A 17,616-nucleotide genomic window follows, 5' to 3' on the forward strand; every position below is an offset into this window, starting at 1 on the left:
AGCACAAATCAGGAACCTTGTTTACCCTACATGTTATCTAAGCTGCTTTTCTGACAATTCCTAGGCTTAAGTTCTGGCAGGATTTTACTGAAAGGTAATGTTTTGTATTATTTTACCTATTCATATTATTTTACTGTCAGATAGTAATAGGTAGCATAACAAGAATAGCTTTGCTCTCAGACTATGTTATTGGTTTGATTTTCAGCAAGTCTCATACTGTAGTATGTTTTTATTTTTTGCTGGATCTGGAGGCAAGAAGTTTTTGGTAGTGTTTTTTTGTTTAGCGGAACACAGCCTAGTGTTCTGAGCAACAGCAGCCTTGATAGCAGTGACATAGCATCTTCCATTGGATGATTCTGAAGAGTTGTAAACATGTTATTTAAACCTTTCAGCCTTTTTGTGAGGTTGCAAATATTTTAATCCCTGTTTTACAAATGAATATTGTGTCAGGTGAAGTGACGCATGTACAGTTAAACTTGTGAGCCAGCATAGCCACAAAGGGAAGGTGAGTTGTGATAATGCTTGAGCTTAACCATTGGGTTTGTACTTAAGTCTTTTTCTCAGGTTTGGTCTGTCATGGTCCTAAAAGTTCATATTACAGGTACAAAGTCTTGTACTATGGTAAAGGAGTAATCTGGATGGTTTAAAAAAGAAGCTGCCGATTACTTAAAGCTGATTTAGTTTAGTATAAAGGAAGCATTAAACCTCCGATATTTGTTTTTTAATTCATTCTCCATTTGCTTGAGGGGGAATTCTCTTTTATCCTAAAACATTTTCATCAGCTTTCTGTTTATTTCACCTATAGAAATCTCCAATCTTGTCTAGAGCAGAAAATCTGACATTTTTCTACTTTAGGGTGTTGGTATTCATATTACAAACACAATCATTTTATGTATTTATAGTCCTCACTTGAGAAATAAGCCTTATAAGAACTGAGACCAGATTCAGAATTTTTATTTTGCTGTGGTGTCTCACCAGTTTTTTCTTTCTTTGGGTTAAGTCTTTCTACAGGAATCAAATATTAAATTTTATTAATCTTTTACATGACAATTTCGAAAACGGCAGTGGTATTTAATAACTAATTCTAGTCTAAGGCTCTCCTAATTACTGTTCTCTAAAACAGAAATTATTTTTAACATGCAATAAATATATCCACGGATGAAGGGAAGGAAGGCCAGAGGAAATATTCCTAACACTGAAAATATTAATAGTAAAAAAGAATTAAAAGGGGTTTTCTCAGGGTTTTTTTGATCTCTGTGCTTAATCATATCACATTATATGGGGAGAAGAGAGGGACAGAGAAACATCAGAGTTATTTACCTGATTTTTATTTTTTGTATGAGAGTTTCTTGATTTAAGACAGAGAGATACCAAGACAAAGGAGGACAGAATAGCAAAAGGTTATTAAATCACTGTTTTTATTTCAGTTGGACAGTGTAGAATGTTTTTCCTTTTGCTTATGTTGGTCTAAACCATGATTTCAGACTGGTTTAGGAGAAACAAAATTCTGCTGTCAAGGCTGGAATTCATCCTTGGCCTCCTGAGCTTGGTCTGATAAAGTCTTGCAAATTAGACTTTCTAAGTGAAAACCCTACTGAAAGCAGTCTCTGCTTCAACATAAGATTTTCAGGTTGGTGCTGTTTCACCCAGCTTTCTCCCAGACTGGGTCAAAACACATGCTAAGGTAGAGGAGGACATGTGATGGTGCTAGCACACAAGATGGATAAATGGGCATGTCAGTAAAGATTTAGGGATGTGCTTCCCAAGTCAGTGCTAAGGCAAGAAGATTATTGCATTTCTTGTTAAAACAAAAAAGATGTAATTAAGTAGGTAAAGGGAAAGTATATTTGAGTGTATTGTTCTAACTTGGAGTATCTATGTTTCAACAGTATATTGAAAATCTGAAAAGGAGTCAGAGAAGACCTAACAAATGAATCAAGGCTTTTATAGTGAGAGGCGTATAGAACTTGGTTTATCAAAGAGAAGGCTGAGAGCTGAGCTGATTGCAATGTACGAGTGCCTACACATTCAGGAGGTATCTGAGATTAGGGTGACCTTTAATAGAGAAGCACAACTAGGTCGAGTGGTTTATAATAGACACAGTAAGCATTGCTTCCCCAGAGATGTAAATTAACTTAGTTGAAAACTTTTAAATCAAACTGTTGATGTTTTTTTTCCCAAAATGTAGGCTCTGATTGACCACAAATTATCAGACTTCATAACAGGAAGGACTGAAACTCCCTAGTGAATGAAATAGTGTCATGAATTTTTCAGGAAGTCAGATGTTACAGTTCCTTCTGGCCTAAAACAAATATGTAAATTGCCACAGACATCACTTTCAGTATTCTATGTGATTGTGAATACAGGCATGCAGAGGCAATCGTCCCCTTTTTCATCTTTCCACGAAAGCTGTACTTTAAAAGGGGAACATGCAAGAGGGTGGCACACCAAGTGGCTCTGCATTATGGCATATGACTAGACATAAAAAGGTGGGGAGGGAAGCCTAACTGCTAGTGACCAGAGACAGAAAAGCGGTCTCCCAAGTCCAAGACTCCAGCCCTGCAACTCTGTTAACAAAAGTAATGTGGAATTCACAAAAATAAAATTAGCTGAACCTTACTCTCTAGAAGGAAAATGATGCAACTGTATTTATTAATATTTCACCTCTTTTAAGACATAAAAGGTTGCTCCAGCGCTGGGTGCCCTTTTAGTTGTACTAAAAATGAGGTAGAAGTGTAAACTCCAAAGATGTGTCTGTCTTTTTTTATGTTTCAGATACTCACTGTTACTTCAACAGCTCTTCATGGACAGCTGTAGTATCTGACATGTGAGCAAGTGAACTACAGCAAGAGTTTTGTTATGTTTTAAAATGCCTTCAGGCTGATTTCACTGACTAGTAGTAGTGTCTGGAGGTCACAGCTATCACAGCCACTGTTTTCCGTGGGGAAGCTGGAGCTTGCTGCCAAATTGATCAAGACAGGGAAAGAGAAACACAGTGAGAAGTTGCATTCATAGAGATTTGCCTTCAGAGTACAGTGTTGTTACTGTGGTTTGGGAACCCTGTGGAAGGGAAGGGAGATATTATTCCCTGTGGTCTGAATTCTTTCTTGGCTTATCTCTTTCTGCACTTGGGGAAAGACACCTACTCAGAATTTAAAAAAGAAAAAGCCAAAAAGCTAAAATCATGGACTGGCTGCAACCTGAGTGCATTTGGGTTGGTAAAGCCCCCTATAATGTTGTTGTAAATTAATTATTCTTTCTGTTCTAATTCAACATTTGCACAAGACTGAATCAGCTGCTGGGAATCTGACAGAAGCCCTCCCCTGGTTTGGTTACAGGCCATTTGCACCTGCCTGGTTTTTTTCAAACCCCAAAATGTGAAGAGCATAGAGATAGAGGTGTGAGGAGGTGGCTGTTGGAGAACTGTAGGCTCCCTGTACAGAAATACATCTCTGTGGGGACACACTCTGTGCTAGTCAAGGAGAGCTGATACACGGGAAACATTCATGGCATTCCCACAAGAGGAGGGAGTTGTGGACATCATATAGGTTGGAAAAGACCGTTAGGTTCATAGAGTCCAACTGTTAACATAACACTACCAAGTCCACCACTAGACCGTGTCCCTAAGTGCCACATCTACAGCTTTCCTAAATACCTCCAGGGATGGTGACTCAGCCACCTCCCTGGACAGCCTGTTCCAATGCTTGGTGACCCTTTTGGTGAAGAAAGTTTTGCTGATATCCATTCTAAACCTCCCCTGGCACAGCTATCACTTGTTATGTGGGAGAAGACACCAACACTCACCTTGCTACGACCTCTTTTCAGATAGAGCTCCATCGGTAGCGCTGACTCAAGTGTTCCTGGTGATGCAAAAGAAGTAAGAAAACATGTAACACTATAGCATTGATTTGAACAGGAAATTACACTTAGCATTAGCTAAATGTGAAATACATTCCCTGTTGGGACAAAAGCAGCATGAGCACAGAGAGAACAGATTCTTGCTAGTTTGCATTGCCCAACTGTGCCAAGTATTGCATCACAATGTTAATGTTTCTGATTTTACGCTAGGCATTTTAAATATGTGCTCCATTGAGTATGTGTGTTCACTTCTGTCACTCTTAGTCATCATAATATGTACAATTATGGTAGGAGGCAGAATTTACGATAAGCTTCAGAGCATGGTCGTTCTCCTCAGTGGCAGTGCGCTCAGCTTCCCTGACAACTGGAGGTCAAACACAGGGAGGAGTTCATGTAGGCTTTGTAATCTAGAAGGATGTTGAAAAGATCTTATTTACAGGATGTTTGTTGCTGTTTGCCTACCTATATAGTAGTAGTAGTAGTAATAATAATTATAATAACAACAACAACAACGGCATGCAAATAAGGAGTGTTGCCCAATGATTTAAAAAAATCCCAGAACTTTAGATGCTGCTCCTGCATTGGTAATTTATATATATATATATATTTATATATATATATATATGTGGCACTGTTTTCTCCCTTTGCCTGAGGGAAGTACTGGAGTATATTATCAGTTTGTTCCACATACGGTTTAAAATTTTGCTTTATCAGATTAAAAAACACAGTATGCCGTAGGGCCCCTCTCAGAGTTTTTTCAGAAGCTTCTTAATGCCGAGTAGCTAAGCGATACTCAGTTAAATCTCTTATACCCACTTAGCAATGTTCTGTTTACATATGTTTGTCTAACAGACAGGTCTAGATTTGACCCAAGAGTTACATCATGTTGAGAGGTAACTGAACTGAGGGCATAAATTCCCAGTCATGATTTTAAACCTTACTCAGATTTAAGGTTGTGCTGCTGGTAGGAGAAGAGCTTTTGGGTTTCGATTTTTGGAGTGATAGCCATACCATGTATGACACTTGATTAGCATGCTTCAGTAGCTAAGCAGATCAGGAAGAGAATGAAATCTTAGAAATTGGGTCATTAGGTAGAAATGGGAAATCTAAATCAGTACACTTTCACTAGCTCAGATGTGTAACCAGCGGTTTAGCCCTGGATACTAGGGAAGCACAAAAAGCTTCAAATCAGGTAAGTATCTGCATTTATCCAAACTTTTAAACTGGAGATTACACCTGAACAAAACCTAACACAAATATTCTCGGTTTCCAGCATCAGAAAAAGTAGCTCTTCTTGCCACGTAGTGTCACCTCATTTAAACAAAAGACTTAGAAATGGTACCTAACCTTTCTGTTTTAAGTAACTTCTTGACAGGATCAGTGCAATTTATTTCTGAGGCTCATGAGTTGGTGTTTTTACTGTCTGCGATGTGTACAGAGATCTTTTAAAATAACCAGAACTTCAGTTTCACTGAAGGCGTTATCCTGATGCACTTTTCAATTATTTTTTTCTCCTTCCTATGCTACTTTGATGTCTCTTACTAGTCTGGTTCAGTTCCCAGAAGGCACCAGAAGCATTTGTGGTACCATGACATATAGCAGGTCAGGGAGGTTTTCTGATAGCAAGAATTATAAGAGAATTCAGGGATTCATTGTTGAATTACTGATGTGTAACAGCTCATATAAAACTGCTCTTGTACCTGAGGAGTGAAAGGTGGTACACATGATGCAAGTTTTTAAAATCTATTCCATGGAAAATGTAAGCTTTTGGGTGGCATAGTTTTGCCAGGCAAATTAATAGAAGCTTCAATAAAAATAGCATAAGAGAACCTCATGCTGTAAACTGCCTGTAAAATGTCAACACAATTCCTTTTTCAAGGTAAATCCTTCTTTACAAACCTATTTGTAGGGGTCAACAAACATGTGAATAAGGATGTTTTAATTGACATGCTGTGAATTACCAAAAGGGTCTTCACAAAACCCCTTGGTAAAGATTTTTACAAAAACTAAATTGGCATTAAGAGGATCCTTGCAAGCTAAAAAGATGAGGTAAGGTAAAAGATGAGCTGAGGTAAATGAGCTGAGGAAGTTTGCTAATGGTGAAGCTCTCCAAGGTAGGGGGACAAAGAAAGACCAAAACAAGACATTAATGAGACTGAGAAGCCAGACAATAAGTGGTTGGTGAAGTTCCATCTAGATAAATGTGAAGTGATGCACACACAAGGAAAACTTCACAAAACTTCACACAGAAAGTAATGTGCTATGAATTGGCCGTTAACACTCGGGAGTAAGGTGAATGGCATGAAAACATCAGCTCAGTTCAGTACTGATCCACCCTGGGTATTGTATGCGGTTCCTGGCCATGTCTTCAAAGTATGTGATTGAATTTGTTAAACTGTGGTAGAATTGAGAAGGGCAACAAAAACACTCAATGGAATGGAATGATTTCCACACACTAAAATGACTGAGCAACACAGAGATAACTTGGGATGTGGTGCAGGTTTTATAAAATTGAGTTCCATGGAGCTATGTTTTAACAAAAACAATGTTTCTTGACAAGCAGATTGTAGGCATTGGAACTCAATGCAAAGACTGCAAACTGTTTTGCTCCAGTTCAGGGGGTGACTACACAGGAGAAAGTCACTCGGATTTACCAAACACACAGAAAACACCTGGCTCTGGAAAATTTTTTGTGGAAAAATATGTGAACCTTGTGAAAATAGTCAAAGGAAACACAATACATGTTTACACTGCTCCTGTTCTTCTCTTTATAGCTACATATGACTGTTTTGGGGGGTAAAACTACAGGGTAGATGGAGCTTCAGTCGAGTTTAGCAGTTCTGTGCTTTTGGATTGTCTGATGCTATGCTACCATTTTTAAAGTGCTTTGAAAGTCATTGTTGCCAGTCTCAGTAGTTCTAGAGTATTTCTCATGTTTGCATGGTCTGAAGTCAGAGGATAGTAGTAGTAGATTGCTGCTGAAACCTGTCTGGGTTCTGTTAATCCTTGCTCACTTTGATAGTTTAGGTTGTTTTAAGGAGACATTGCAAAAAGATAGTATCTTCAACTTTGTCGGAAAGACATTTTTAAATTTAACTTTATTAAACCAGTTGAAATGGGAGAAAAAGACTAAAAGGTTGCTAAACTTCGTTATGGCTATCAGAGCACTGTGAATTGCTTTATTAATTGCTCCAGTAGCATAAACAGTGTAGTGTAGATTTTTATTTCTATTTGTGGTAAGTGTTAGCTTCTGTTATTATTTTGTTTTATAGAACTGTTTTTTAAATACTGGTGTTCCCCACTGGGCAAAGTATGCTGCGTCATTTCCTAATATATACCTCAACAAATTACCCTCTCCATTTCCTACTCCCTCTCTCCCTGCAATGAAGAGAATAATTTTGTGTAGCGATCTGAGATCGGTTTACCCTGCAGCATTAATCTTCTAACAGAGAGATACTATTTTATTTTTCCAGCCTGCTGTAATCCACCCTAGTTTCTGATATATTTAAAACCTATTAATTGTTAATGTTGCACTTCTTGAATTCTAATCATGACCAGACTACATGCAGGGCTCCTGTTTGGGAAGGATCATTAACCATTCCCCTGGGGATCTTGAGTGGTACTTTCTGGAGGCAGCGTGAGCTGTATTATTTAAGTAGATTTTGTCCTTGTGCTGCTACATCTGTCTGAAACTGGGACTTTGTGTGTAGTCTGCATTGTATGGTTTTGAACTGCGTTGCCTAACGCTAGCGCTGTGGATTTTTATCTGGAATGCACAGAGGAATCATTGATCACTGCTGCTTTTTCCCTTTTTATTTTTCTAAACGGGACTTCAGGCACTAGTGGGTATTTTTTGCGATTTCTTTTCATCGATCTCAGACACTTCAAATGGTTGAGGTACTTTTCAGCATTACTCTTTTATTCTAGATTACCTGATCTAACAATTAGTAATTAAGTTGAAAAGCAAAACGTAGCTTAAATTTAAGGGAAAAAAAAAAAAAACAACAAACGAAAACACTATTCCCTAATGATACAGCAATCTTTTAATATATATTATAAATTTAATAATATATATTGACTGGCATATCTATTACAAAATGGATGCTTGAAGAACTTTTAATCTGCATGTATAATTGTTGTATGTTACGCAGGGTGGTGCAATAAATTATACAAGTCAGAAAGAAATTTTTTTTGTTCCATTTTAACCTTTTAAACTGGACCGTCACTGTTCTAGAAACAGGAAATGAAAAATAAAGATATTTATTTTAGGGGGGTTTAGATTTTATCATGTTCATTGTAACAACACTGTGTCATTTAATGATTCAGTAGTTCATTCTAGACAAGGTGTTCTTACTTTTGTAATTGTTTTAATATGGTACCCCATGGCAATGAAATACAGTATTTAATGGCAAAAGCTGATAAAAATTATATCATCTCTCCAGAAAAATTGTTAGCAATGACATTTACAAAACTATGAATTTGGTTTAAAAGGAATATAGCAAAAAAACCTGTGTAGTTGTAGTCTGAAAAACTTGTTAAGTGTTTAATGTTAGGTAATAGATCATCAGGGAATGCAGTCTTAGGAAGATATGATGCAATATGTTTTTCTTGATTTTGTGTATTTGTGCATGTGCATATATGTGAAGAAAGTCCTCATCAGTGCAGGCGTTTCTGGAAGCTTAAATGTGTACTAAGGGAAAACTGCAGGGTTTATCCTGAGGTTTAGAAAGTCAGGAAGCTGCTTATTTACTGTTGTAATTCTTTAATGAATCAATAACTTCAACTTTTCTCTCTTGCTTTCATAAATCAACTTAGTATCCAAATACGTGATGTATACCACCCAAGATTAAAAAGCCAGGTTTAGTTTCTTCAAATAGTACTGTAAAGGGGAAAAAACATCACTGTGACTGCAAATCAAGCTTCAGCAAAAATATAACTTTAAAACAAAATTAATTACTTTCTCCTGAGCTGTTTTTAAAAAAAGGTTGGGAAAGGAGCAATTATCTTTTCTTGTAGACTGGCCTCTCCTCTTCAGGATCCATTCCTCATGTTAAATAAGGATGGAAGAACACACATGTAGGATAACTTGGGTTGAAAGGGACCTCAGAGGTCATCTGGTCCAGCATCCTGCTCAGAGCAGGATCAGCTGTGAGATCAGACCAGATATTCTGTTTTATTTAAATTAGAAAAACACGTTTGAATACTTTTGAGTCAGGAAATTAATTTTAATCTATATCCACGCCACATCAGGAAAAATGATGTATTATGCTTAATTGAGGCCTTGATGCAGTAGCAGTTATAAACGGTTTCCTTGACATCCAGTGCATTCCCCAGCTCCTGCAGTGTTAACAGCAGAGTTCTCTGCAATCTTGAGCATATTCTGAACTGGTGACCAACAGGAGTCCTGGTATTTAGCAAAGATATAATCAGTTCCCAGTTCCTGAAAATGTTCCGTCGAATTTAGCATTAACATATTCAGCGCTTCACTTATCTCGCATTTTTCACAGTGTTAAAATGTTTTCTGAAGCATGGTAACTTCAGTATCCTTTCCTGGTGCAAATGCTCCCTGTGTGCTCCTCTGAACTTCAGCCTTCATGTGGGCGTTGTCACTCATCAGTTCTGCATGGAAATGTCTGGGGATTGCGACCTTTTTTCCCCAGCAAGTGCTGTTTCTAACGGAGCCTGCAAAGGACCTCTCCTCACAAAGAGGTCTCCAGGAGAGGATATTTTCCAAATAAGTGCTGGTATTTGTCACTGAACAGAACGGGTAGGGATAAATGACAGTGATTTGTTAGGGGGCAAAAGTGGTTTCTCATGTGTCTTGGATCAGCAGGTGGTAGGGGAAAGCTTTCAGGGGTCTCTTCGCAATTCAGACACGATAGTGGGGCGTTGCAGCAGGAGGATATGTGGGGTTGGGGGAGGAACGGTTTATCAGCACGGGGATAGCAGCAACAACGGAGCTGCCTTTTCTTCATGAGCTCTGATGTGCTACCATTTCCCTAACCTGTGTTAAATCTAATTATTATGAGGGCTGACATTTTATTTCTTCCTGTTTATCTCAAAAAAGAAAAGAAAAGAAAAAGCTTCCAGCATATAGTGTTATTTCTGATTTTTCTTCTGTACTGTGTATTGCCCTGAAAAGTTGTAAATTAATTATTGTTTGTTCTCCAGATGGATCCTGTGCAAAAAGCAGTCATAAACCATACGTTTGGTGTGTCCATTCCCCCAAAGAAGAAACAAGTCATTTCCTGTAATGTCTGCCAGCTTCGCTTTAACTCTGATGTGAGTATTAGCTATTTTCATTCTTTCTTTTATTTTATTTTTTCTTTTATTTTTTGGTACAGTAGGTGTAATTAATCTAAACCTCTTTTTCCCAAACAAATCATTCCAGTTCTACCTGCATTCTGCTCAGTCTGCTGGGCTGATACTTTGTCCACTCAGGCGTGGAAGTCCACAGAGGTATATTGCTCTCTGATTTTTCTTGAATGGGTCTGGCACGGTATCCAGCGCCACGATATCCATGATATCCTATTTGACAGTCCAGTAACCCTCAAGAAGTACTGCAAAAAGTTTTTTGTTTGTGGGGTTTTGGTTTTATTTTTTTAAAAAGAGTGGGAGCAGAGAGAAAAGCTTACCTGTGAGTTCTCCATGTCATACCTATTCTTCTTCCAGAAGAAGTATCTTTTTCTTGTTGTTCCTGCGTCCTTGCTGATAGTATGTCTTCCATTAATAAAGTCATTCTTCCAGTAACTTTAATTTGTAATTAACATGAACATTTACTTTTAGCTGTTTTTTTTAGTTTGGTAAAGTTCAAGGAAACTGTTTTCTGAGGTGTAATTTAAAAAAAAAATGCATTATGAAAGAGAGTACATTGGCTGATACGTTTTAAATGGGTATCCAATTAATGTTTTTCCTGAGTACCTTGAAAACTAAAGAAATTCAATAAAACTATGCCTAAGATAATTATGACCTTTGATACTTCAAAAATATGTATTTGTTTTTGGACACTACTTCCTAATGTCATTAAGCTAATAAAAAAAACCTCAAATCCGGATTTTTTTTTTTATCTTAAGTGTAAGAAAAATCCTGAAGTGATGTGCTAATATTATGTATTTTGCTGTTATAATTTCAATCTAAGAAATAGCTTGCAGACACCTCCTGAAAGCCTTTGAGTACTCGGTGCTCCTAGAGTTTCGCAGTAAAGCACCCATACCTATTACTCTGATTTTTCTCTGCCTCCACCATTCCATTTTGAAAAGTGTCTTGTAAGGTACTTTCCTCGGTTTGGCTTACTTGTCTTGGCTGGTAAAGATTTTTGAAGCAGTGCTGTCTCACCTTCAAATTGATTTTTAAATCTGTCATCTTCTGACAAGCTTATTAAACTTTCTTTGAAGTGGCAATACCTACTTAGTTAACTGATTTCAAGAGCTGTTATTTAAAATTTAGTTCACTTGTCTTTCCTCTTTAAGGTTAAGACTTCAGGTCGAAAAAGTATTTCTGCTCTGATACTTGGTCCAGGTACCAGCTTTTACTGATGAAAACAAGGAACCAATAAAATCTTTACAAAGTTCCCTGGGCTCCGTAGATCTGAATGGTGCTTCTGAGCTTGGCCTTACCCTATCCCTAGGGAGGCAGCTGGGCCTGATCCTGCTTCATCCCTCTCCTCCTGAGGTCAGGGTCCCCCTGCTGATGGGCCCTGTCCCTAGAGTGAGCAATGCGCTCACTTTGCACTGAAATTCAGGTGGACAAACAGCAGATTGAATCACAATTTAGTGGCTCAAAACAAAACAAGAGCTGAAATAATATATCATTTTGTACATCTGCCAACCAAGCAATTTTCCTATCTAGGCTTACTCACAAAGTAGAACAAAAGCACCTATCATATTCTGCTTTCAATAGTGGCATCACAAAAGCTTGGCAGGTTATAGCCTTCTTTCCTTTTCTGGGGTGGGTATATTCATACAATATCATGCTCTTTTCTTTCTAAATGTGATCAATATGCTCAGTTATAGTTACTGGAAAATGTCATCAACCTTTTGTAATGGGTGGTTGTAAGAAAGAATGAAGCAACGTGACTCGGCCACTGTTAGTGATAAAATGCAGTTCCTTACTTTCTACAGCAGTTTACTTTACCAGGACAATCAGAACCAACCTGGAAATTTGATTTTACAATGCACTGAGATTCTAGTAGTAGTATTAATACCAGAAAATACTTAAATTTGTGTTTCACAAATATTTTAGAACTCCAACATACAGGAATATTTGGAGAATGAGTTTCTCAATAGTGTAGCGCTTCTATTGTAAAAGCTAGCTAGCCTTTCATCAGATAATGCAGCTTTTCCTGGGAAGCTTTACATAACATTTTAAATCTTTCCTCCAGGTTCAGCCTTTTGACTTTAATTATTTATCTGAGTGTGTGTTACCTTGCGCCCGCCCCCCCCCAAGAGTGAGATCTTATTTTATTCAGATGTTATTCTCACTACCACCTATAATCTGCATTGTTATAATCTCACTGAGGCAATGCTAATGGTCTTTCAGCTAAGCTCTGCAGACTTTTATAGTTCTTTCTTAGCTTGTTAAAAGCTCCTTCACAGAAATAAAAATCTGGACTCTTTGCTTGTATTTTTCTTTTTGGTCCCTTTATAATGTGAAATTGTGCCTAGGGGCTGGAATGGTCTTTACAATCCATCCTGTGTTTGCTAATTGGGGAAAAGGGAGTCAGATATTTGTGAACCTTGTAACTGCTGAATCTTTCAGTGAATCGGTTCCACCATGTAACATCCTAAGAATGCATTGAGAGTCTTCTGAATGGCATCAAACTGTGCTAACCTGCATTAAAACCTTGAGCACAGCACATTGCAGAATGAGATTTGTAGTACAGCTGGTTCACACTTGTATTTTCTTCTAGCTCTTTAAAGGCTGATGTGCTCCTTGTTCATTGGCATTACAGTCCTTTGAACTTCCTTTGACCTAAATTATGCAAGCAAATGAAAGAAAAATGTCGGAAGTAAGCTACTAAGTAGTTTTCTTACTTTGTTCTCCTAAATGAACTTAAGTTATATGGTGTTTGAAGCTTCTGACCTGATTCTAGTAGTGCTTTATCTATTGCATGAGTAACATACAGACCAGTGGATATTCATCTGTGAGAAGAAAATTGGTTTCCTTGCCTGCAGTCTTTTCCTCATGCTATTGACACTCACTGGTCTAGATCAATAGACCCAAAAAATTCAGACTAGTCAATTTATAATTGTCAAAACTCCCACTAAATTAATACAGTAAATTTCAGTTTACTTCTGTTAGTATGTCTGCAGATTTAGCTTTGGTGAGTGTTCTGGCATCAGATTGAGAAGCAGAGATCTGCAGGAAGAGAAAGTCTGATATCAGAGATGGAAGGAAATTTTAAAATAGGTTGTCTCCAGTTTGGGAGTAAACATATCTAATGTTGAAGTGATGCCTTCTGTATTTTGAAAAATAAAAGTTGCTAGGATGATGCTATTTTTCTTTTACCATATCATAATTTGAAATTCTTCAGGATCTCCCAGTCTCCTCTACTTTTAAAACAATTTTTAAAAGTACATCATGAAGAGAACATCTGTGTACAGACTCTAAATTTGGTCTAGTTTTAGCCTGATCTGTTTATCCTCTTCCAAAAAAGAAATGATGGATTTTGGCTCGTTCTTATAGACGTTTGCCATCATAATCTATCTGTCCTTTTTTAGAATTCATTAGCTGCAGTTTGGTCAGTTTGGAAGTTGTCTTTTTCTGCTAGTGAATGCTGGCACAACCAGTTTGAGCACGGCTTCCAAACTGTCAACTCCAGGAGAATCTGTAGTACAGAAGAGATAATCCAAAGTCTTGAGAAACAGAATAAAATGCCATCCCAGTGATATAACACCAGACTAAAGTTGTTTTAATAGCCTGGACTCTGAGGTCCTTGAATGGGAATTTTATCTGTAATACTGCTATTGACCTGACAACAGTAATAACTGAGGTTGCTTCAACAACAATGGTATGTAAGGTGGGATCAGGTGCCTAAACCTAAGTGTCTTGTTTGGGTGTCTGAAGTATCTGCGACTTCCACACCAGACTGGTGGACCTGACAGAAGACCTGCAGTAGGTCAGGCAGGACACCTGAGGACATCCCAAATTATACTGGATGCCTGTTTCTAGAACTGAATCCCCACTCATTTAGTTTGCCTTTTAGCTTCTTTTTCCTTTCTTTTAATCTTCCCCCCCCCCCTTTTTTTTTTTTTAAGCTGGGGGCAGGGGCAGTATTTAGTGAGGAGAGCAAGCATTAAAAGAAATAGGAGAAAGTTCAATGATCTCAAGATGATGATAACAGAAAACTGGATAGGTAGTAGAGCTCTCAACAATTCAAAGAAATGAAATGCAAAAAACTGAGGAGGGAACAGAGGAAAGGGCTTTTTCCTAAACTAATTTTTAATGATGGTAGATACCAGGAGTTAACTGCTGTTGAATTAAGTTGGAAATCTTAATTTAGTGTTACGAGGATAGTTAGTTAAAAAAAAACAAAACAAAACCAACAACAAAAAAACCCCACAAAAAACCACAACACCATCCATTAATAGTTACAGTTGGATTTGCTCCAGTATATTAAAATAAACACAGATGTTTCCGTTATTGCATCAAAATACCTGTTAACACCATCTTATCATTTAATTTCTACATGATGATGAAACAGTATGTGTTCCAGTGCAGCGATGACTAGTCTGTCAGTAAAGTTCAAGCTATGGTCTTGTGTTATAATCCAGCTCAGAAAAAGTGAGAAGTATCTCAGTTACATTTACTACCACCAGAGACCAGGCAGCAGAAGAAGAAGAATCCTCCTCTTGGAACAGATTGTGATAGTGAGTCAGAGTTTATGCTTCCTTAAAGGCCACCAGAGCAAGGGACATAACTGTATTCCACCAAGAGGAAGCAAGACTTGCTGAGAAAGATCTGGCTTAGCCTTTGGAAAAAAAAAAAAATTTTTTTCCTTTTAAGAATTCTGGGATTCCTTCCAAATCCATGGCATATCTATGTGGACTATAGATAAGCTTTGCTAAGTTTTCCTATTAATTATATAGGTCTGGCTTGTTGGTATTAACTATTTATATTATAGACATTCTAGCAGAAACAAAAAGCAGCTTGACTGAGTTTGCTGAATCCTTATGACACCTGTAAGAGGGTGCAGTAGCAACAGGGCAAGGGGAAAAATGGCTGTTTTCTCTCTCACATGGAGTCCTTCTCTGCTGGTTCATTCTTTCTCATTCCTTCTGGCTACTGGATGAATCTGCAGCATCTCCTGCAGCTGCTGTGTGGCAGTGAGTCCCTCCATCAACTGTGGAGCTTCAGCCAGGGTGTCCCTGAGATGTCTGTTATATTCTGTTATGGCAGCTGACACTGTAGCTTGCAGCCATAAGAGAAAAGTGAGCTGCAGTTGCAAGGATACCTATTTGGCTTCTGCAGAATTGCTTTTTTCTCGGTATCTATGAATCATCACCAAATGCCCAAGTAACTTCTCTCTGCTCTTCTCCTTCCTTGTTTGTATTGATGGTCCACAGAGCTGTTGAAGCTTGGGTACTACACAGTAATGTCAGTGCTAATATGGTCCCTTTCCTCAGCAACCAGACCTCTCTGTACTCCAAACTCATGAATATATTATGCCAGCAGTACAGCTGGGTTTTTTTGTGGATGATTTTTTTTCTTTGGTGGTGTTTTTTTTGAAACCAGAGTTTGTCATCCGTTGATCACATCTGCAATAAGTATCTGCTTCGCACTGCTCACTTTCTGTTTCTTGTAGAAAGGTCTTGGCTGTGGTACAGCCTGGTGGGTACCATCTTGATGGGTCATCATTTGATTGAAATAAACTTGTGTTTGCACAGTGTGTTGCTCTGTGACTAATGACTGTAAGTCACTACTGCTTTTTGGTGTTGCCTGTGAAGTCTCGGAATTCAAGAAAAAACACCTTGTAGGTAGATCAGAAAAAGCAGCTGTAACAGTTGGGCATTAAGAGATGTTAAATATCATCTTATTGTTGAATACATTTGTAGCTAATAAAAATGATGTGATGACAGTGATCACCTTTTTAAAAAGACAGAAGGCAAATTTTTGAAGTTTAGGCAAATATTACCAAATGTTACCTTTGCAAATTTGAATGAATCACTCATGCTGTCAAAAAGATAACACACAAAATAATCAATAGCATCAAATAAAAATCTACAGAACTGTCATTATCTTTTGTCAAATGGTTTAGATTTTTCCTATAAATAAGACTATTTATATTGATTCCTTGGGTATGGAGGGTAGTGAAGCAGATAGGAGGTAATTAAAAGCATAAATCTCAGGAACTTCTGAAGGTAATTTTCTGTTTTGTAGACAGAACTGACAAAATGATGAAAGTTGTTAGCTCCAACATGACAGAAATATTGCACAATTACAGGGTACAGGGTTATAATGTGCTGAAAGTTCTGTCCAAATAACAGTTGTTTAACAGAGCTTTTAACTCAAGTTCGGTTAGGTATTTAAAATATGACTTGACTCCTTATGACATAGCTGAGCTTCACAGGTTTTTGATTTTTCCATGTCCTTTTCAATAGTAATCTACCTGACCATTTGGAGCAATTAGGGTTTAGAAATCTGTCGAAAAAATAATGCATAGCTTCGGTATAACAAATGCATGAACACTTCAATTTTGCAGATTTCTTCAATTACATCTATTATTAATATCAAATTACATAAAATTAAATTTTTCAACACCACTTCCTAATTTATCACTTCATATAATTTTTATTCAAGTTATGTTTCTAGTCTAAATTCTTCTTAACTTACATATTCCTCACATAAATATGCATGCTCTTACAGTATGGTTATAACAGGTGAACTGTGTGTTCAAACATTTGGTAGACCTCTTACTGTTTTAAGAAAGGGAGCTTTATAGTTTAGAACTTTCTGTGAATTAAAATGGCAATATGTTATGGATATAAATACCCCTGTGCTCCTCCAGTCTTGCACAGTTAGATGCCTTCTGCAGTAGGACCGCTGCCATGGCAGCCACGGCAGGTCAGCTCTTGTGCAGAGCTGCACACACTGCATTAACCCCCTGCTCCTGAGTTACTCATTTCATACAATTCTGGTTAGACTAGCTACTTCCACACTAAGAGCTTTACCTGCAAAAACAATGAATTTTTTGAGGCTATGTAGTCGTTAAGGAATTCTGTAGTTATCAGGAATTCTGGAAGTCACAGCTTTGCTTTGATCCATGCTTTTAAAGAATACTATGATCTTCCAGCCCTACTTAGGCCTTATTTATATCTGTCAGGCACAAAATCTATTGATTTCAAAATAAGTTTGGGTAATTCAAGCTATTGATAATTTAGGATGAAGACCCGAGTAATATGAGAATGTTGTAAATATTCTGAAATACTAATAAAATATGAAAATTCTGTATTAATGATATGCCCCCTGGAATTGGAGTCAACTTGATGCATGGAAGTGGACAGGTACACAGGTGTTGAGGGGTGGTCTACCTATAATGTGTGTTATGACTAGATTTAGGATGTGTTAGATTTTATATATGTTTTTAGCATTACGTTATGTAAAAAAATTATGGTATGCAGGCAGGATTTATCTTTGTAGTTACTCCAAGAAGAATAGAAGTTCTCAAGATTATTACTTGTCTGTTAAGTCTTGCAGTTGTAAATGGTCTGTGTGGTTGAACTCTTACTGGCAGAAGCTTTTGTGATATTTTCAACAAAA

General features: G+C 37.5%; 1 protein-coding gene across 13 annotated transcripts in view; it reads left to right on the forward strand.

The window, feature by feature from the left end:
* Positions 1-17,616, forward strand: part of ZNF385B (zinc finger protein 385B) — a 168,241-nt gene that overhangs the window by 118,354 nt on the left and 32,271 nt on the right. For 12 of the 13 annotated variants that reach the window (XM_055812344.1, XM_055812343.1, XM_027786157.2 and 9 more), the window contains one exon: positions 10,030-10,140. In XM_055812344.1, coding sequence (XP_055668319.1) covers positions 10,030-10,140 — 111 coding nt within the window. Of the gene's footprint in view, positions 1-7,736; positions 7,756-10,029; positions 10,141-17,616 lie in introns of those variants that run through there. The other variant, XM_027786159.2, reaches the window with a different exon arrangement.

This window comes from Falco peregrinus, chromosome 8 (genome assembly GCF_023634155.1).
Source record: "Falco peregrinus isolate bFalPer1 chromosome 8, bFalPer1.pri, whole genome shotgun sequence".
Classification (NCBI taxonomy): Eukaryota; Metazoa; Chordata; class Aves; order Falconiformes; family Falconidae; genus Falco; species Falco peregrinus.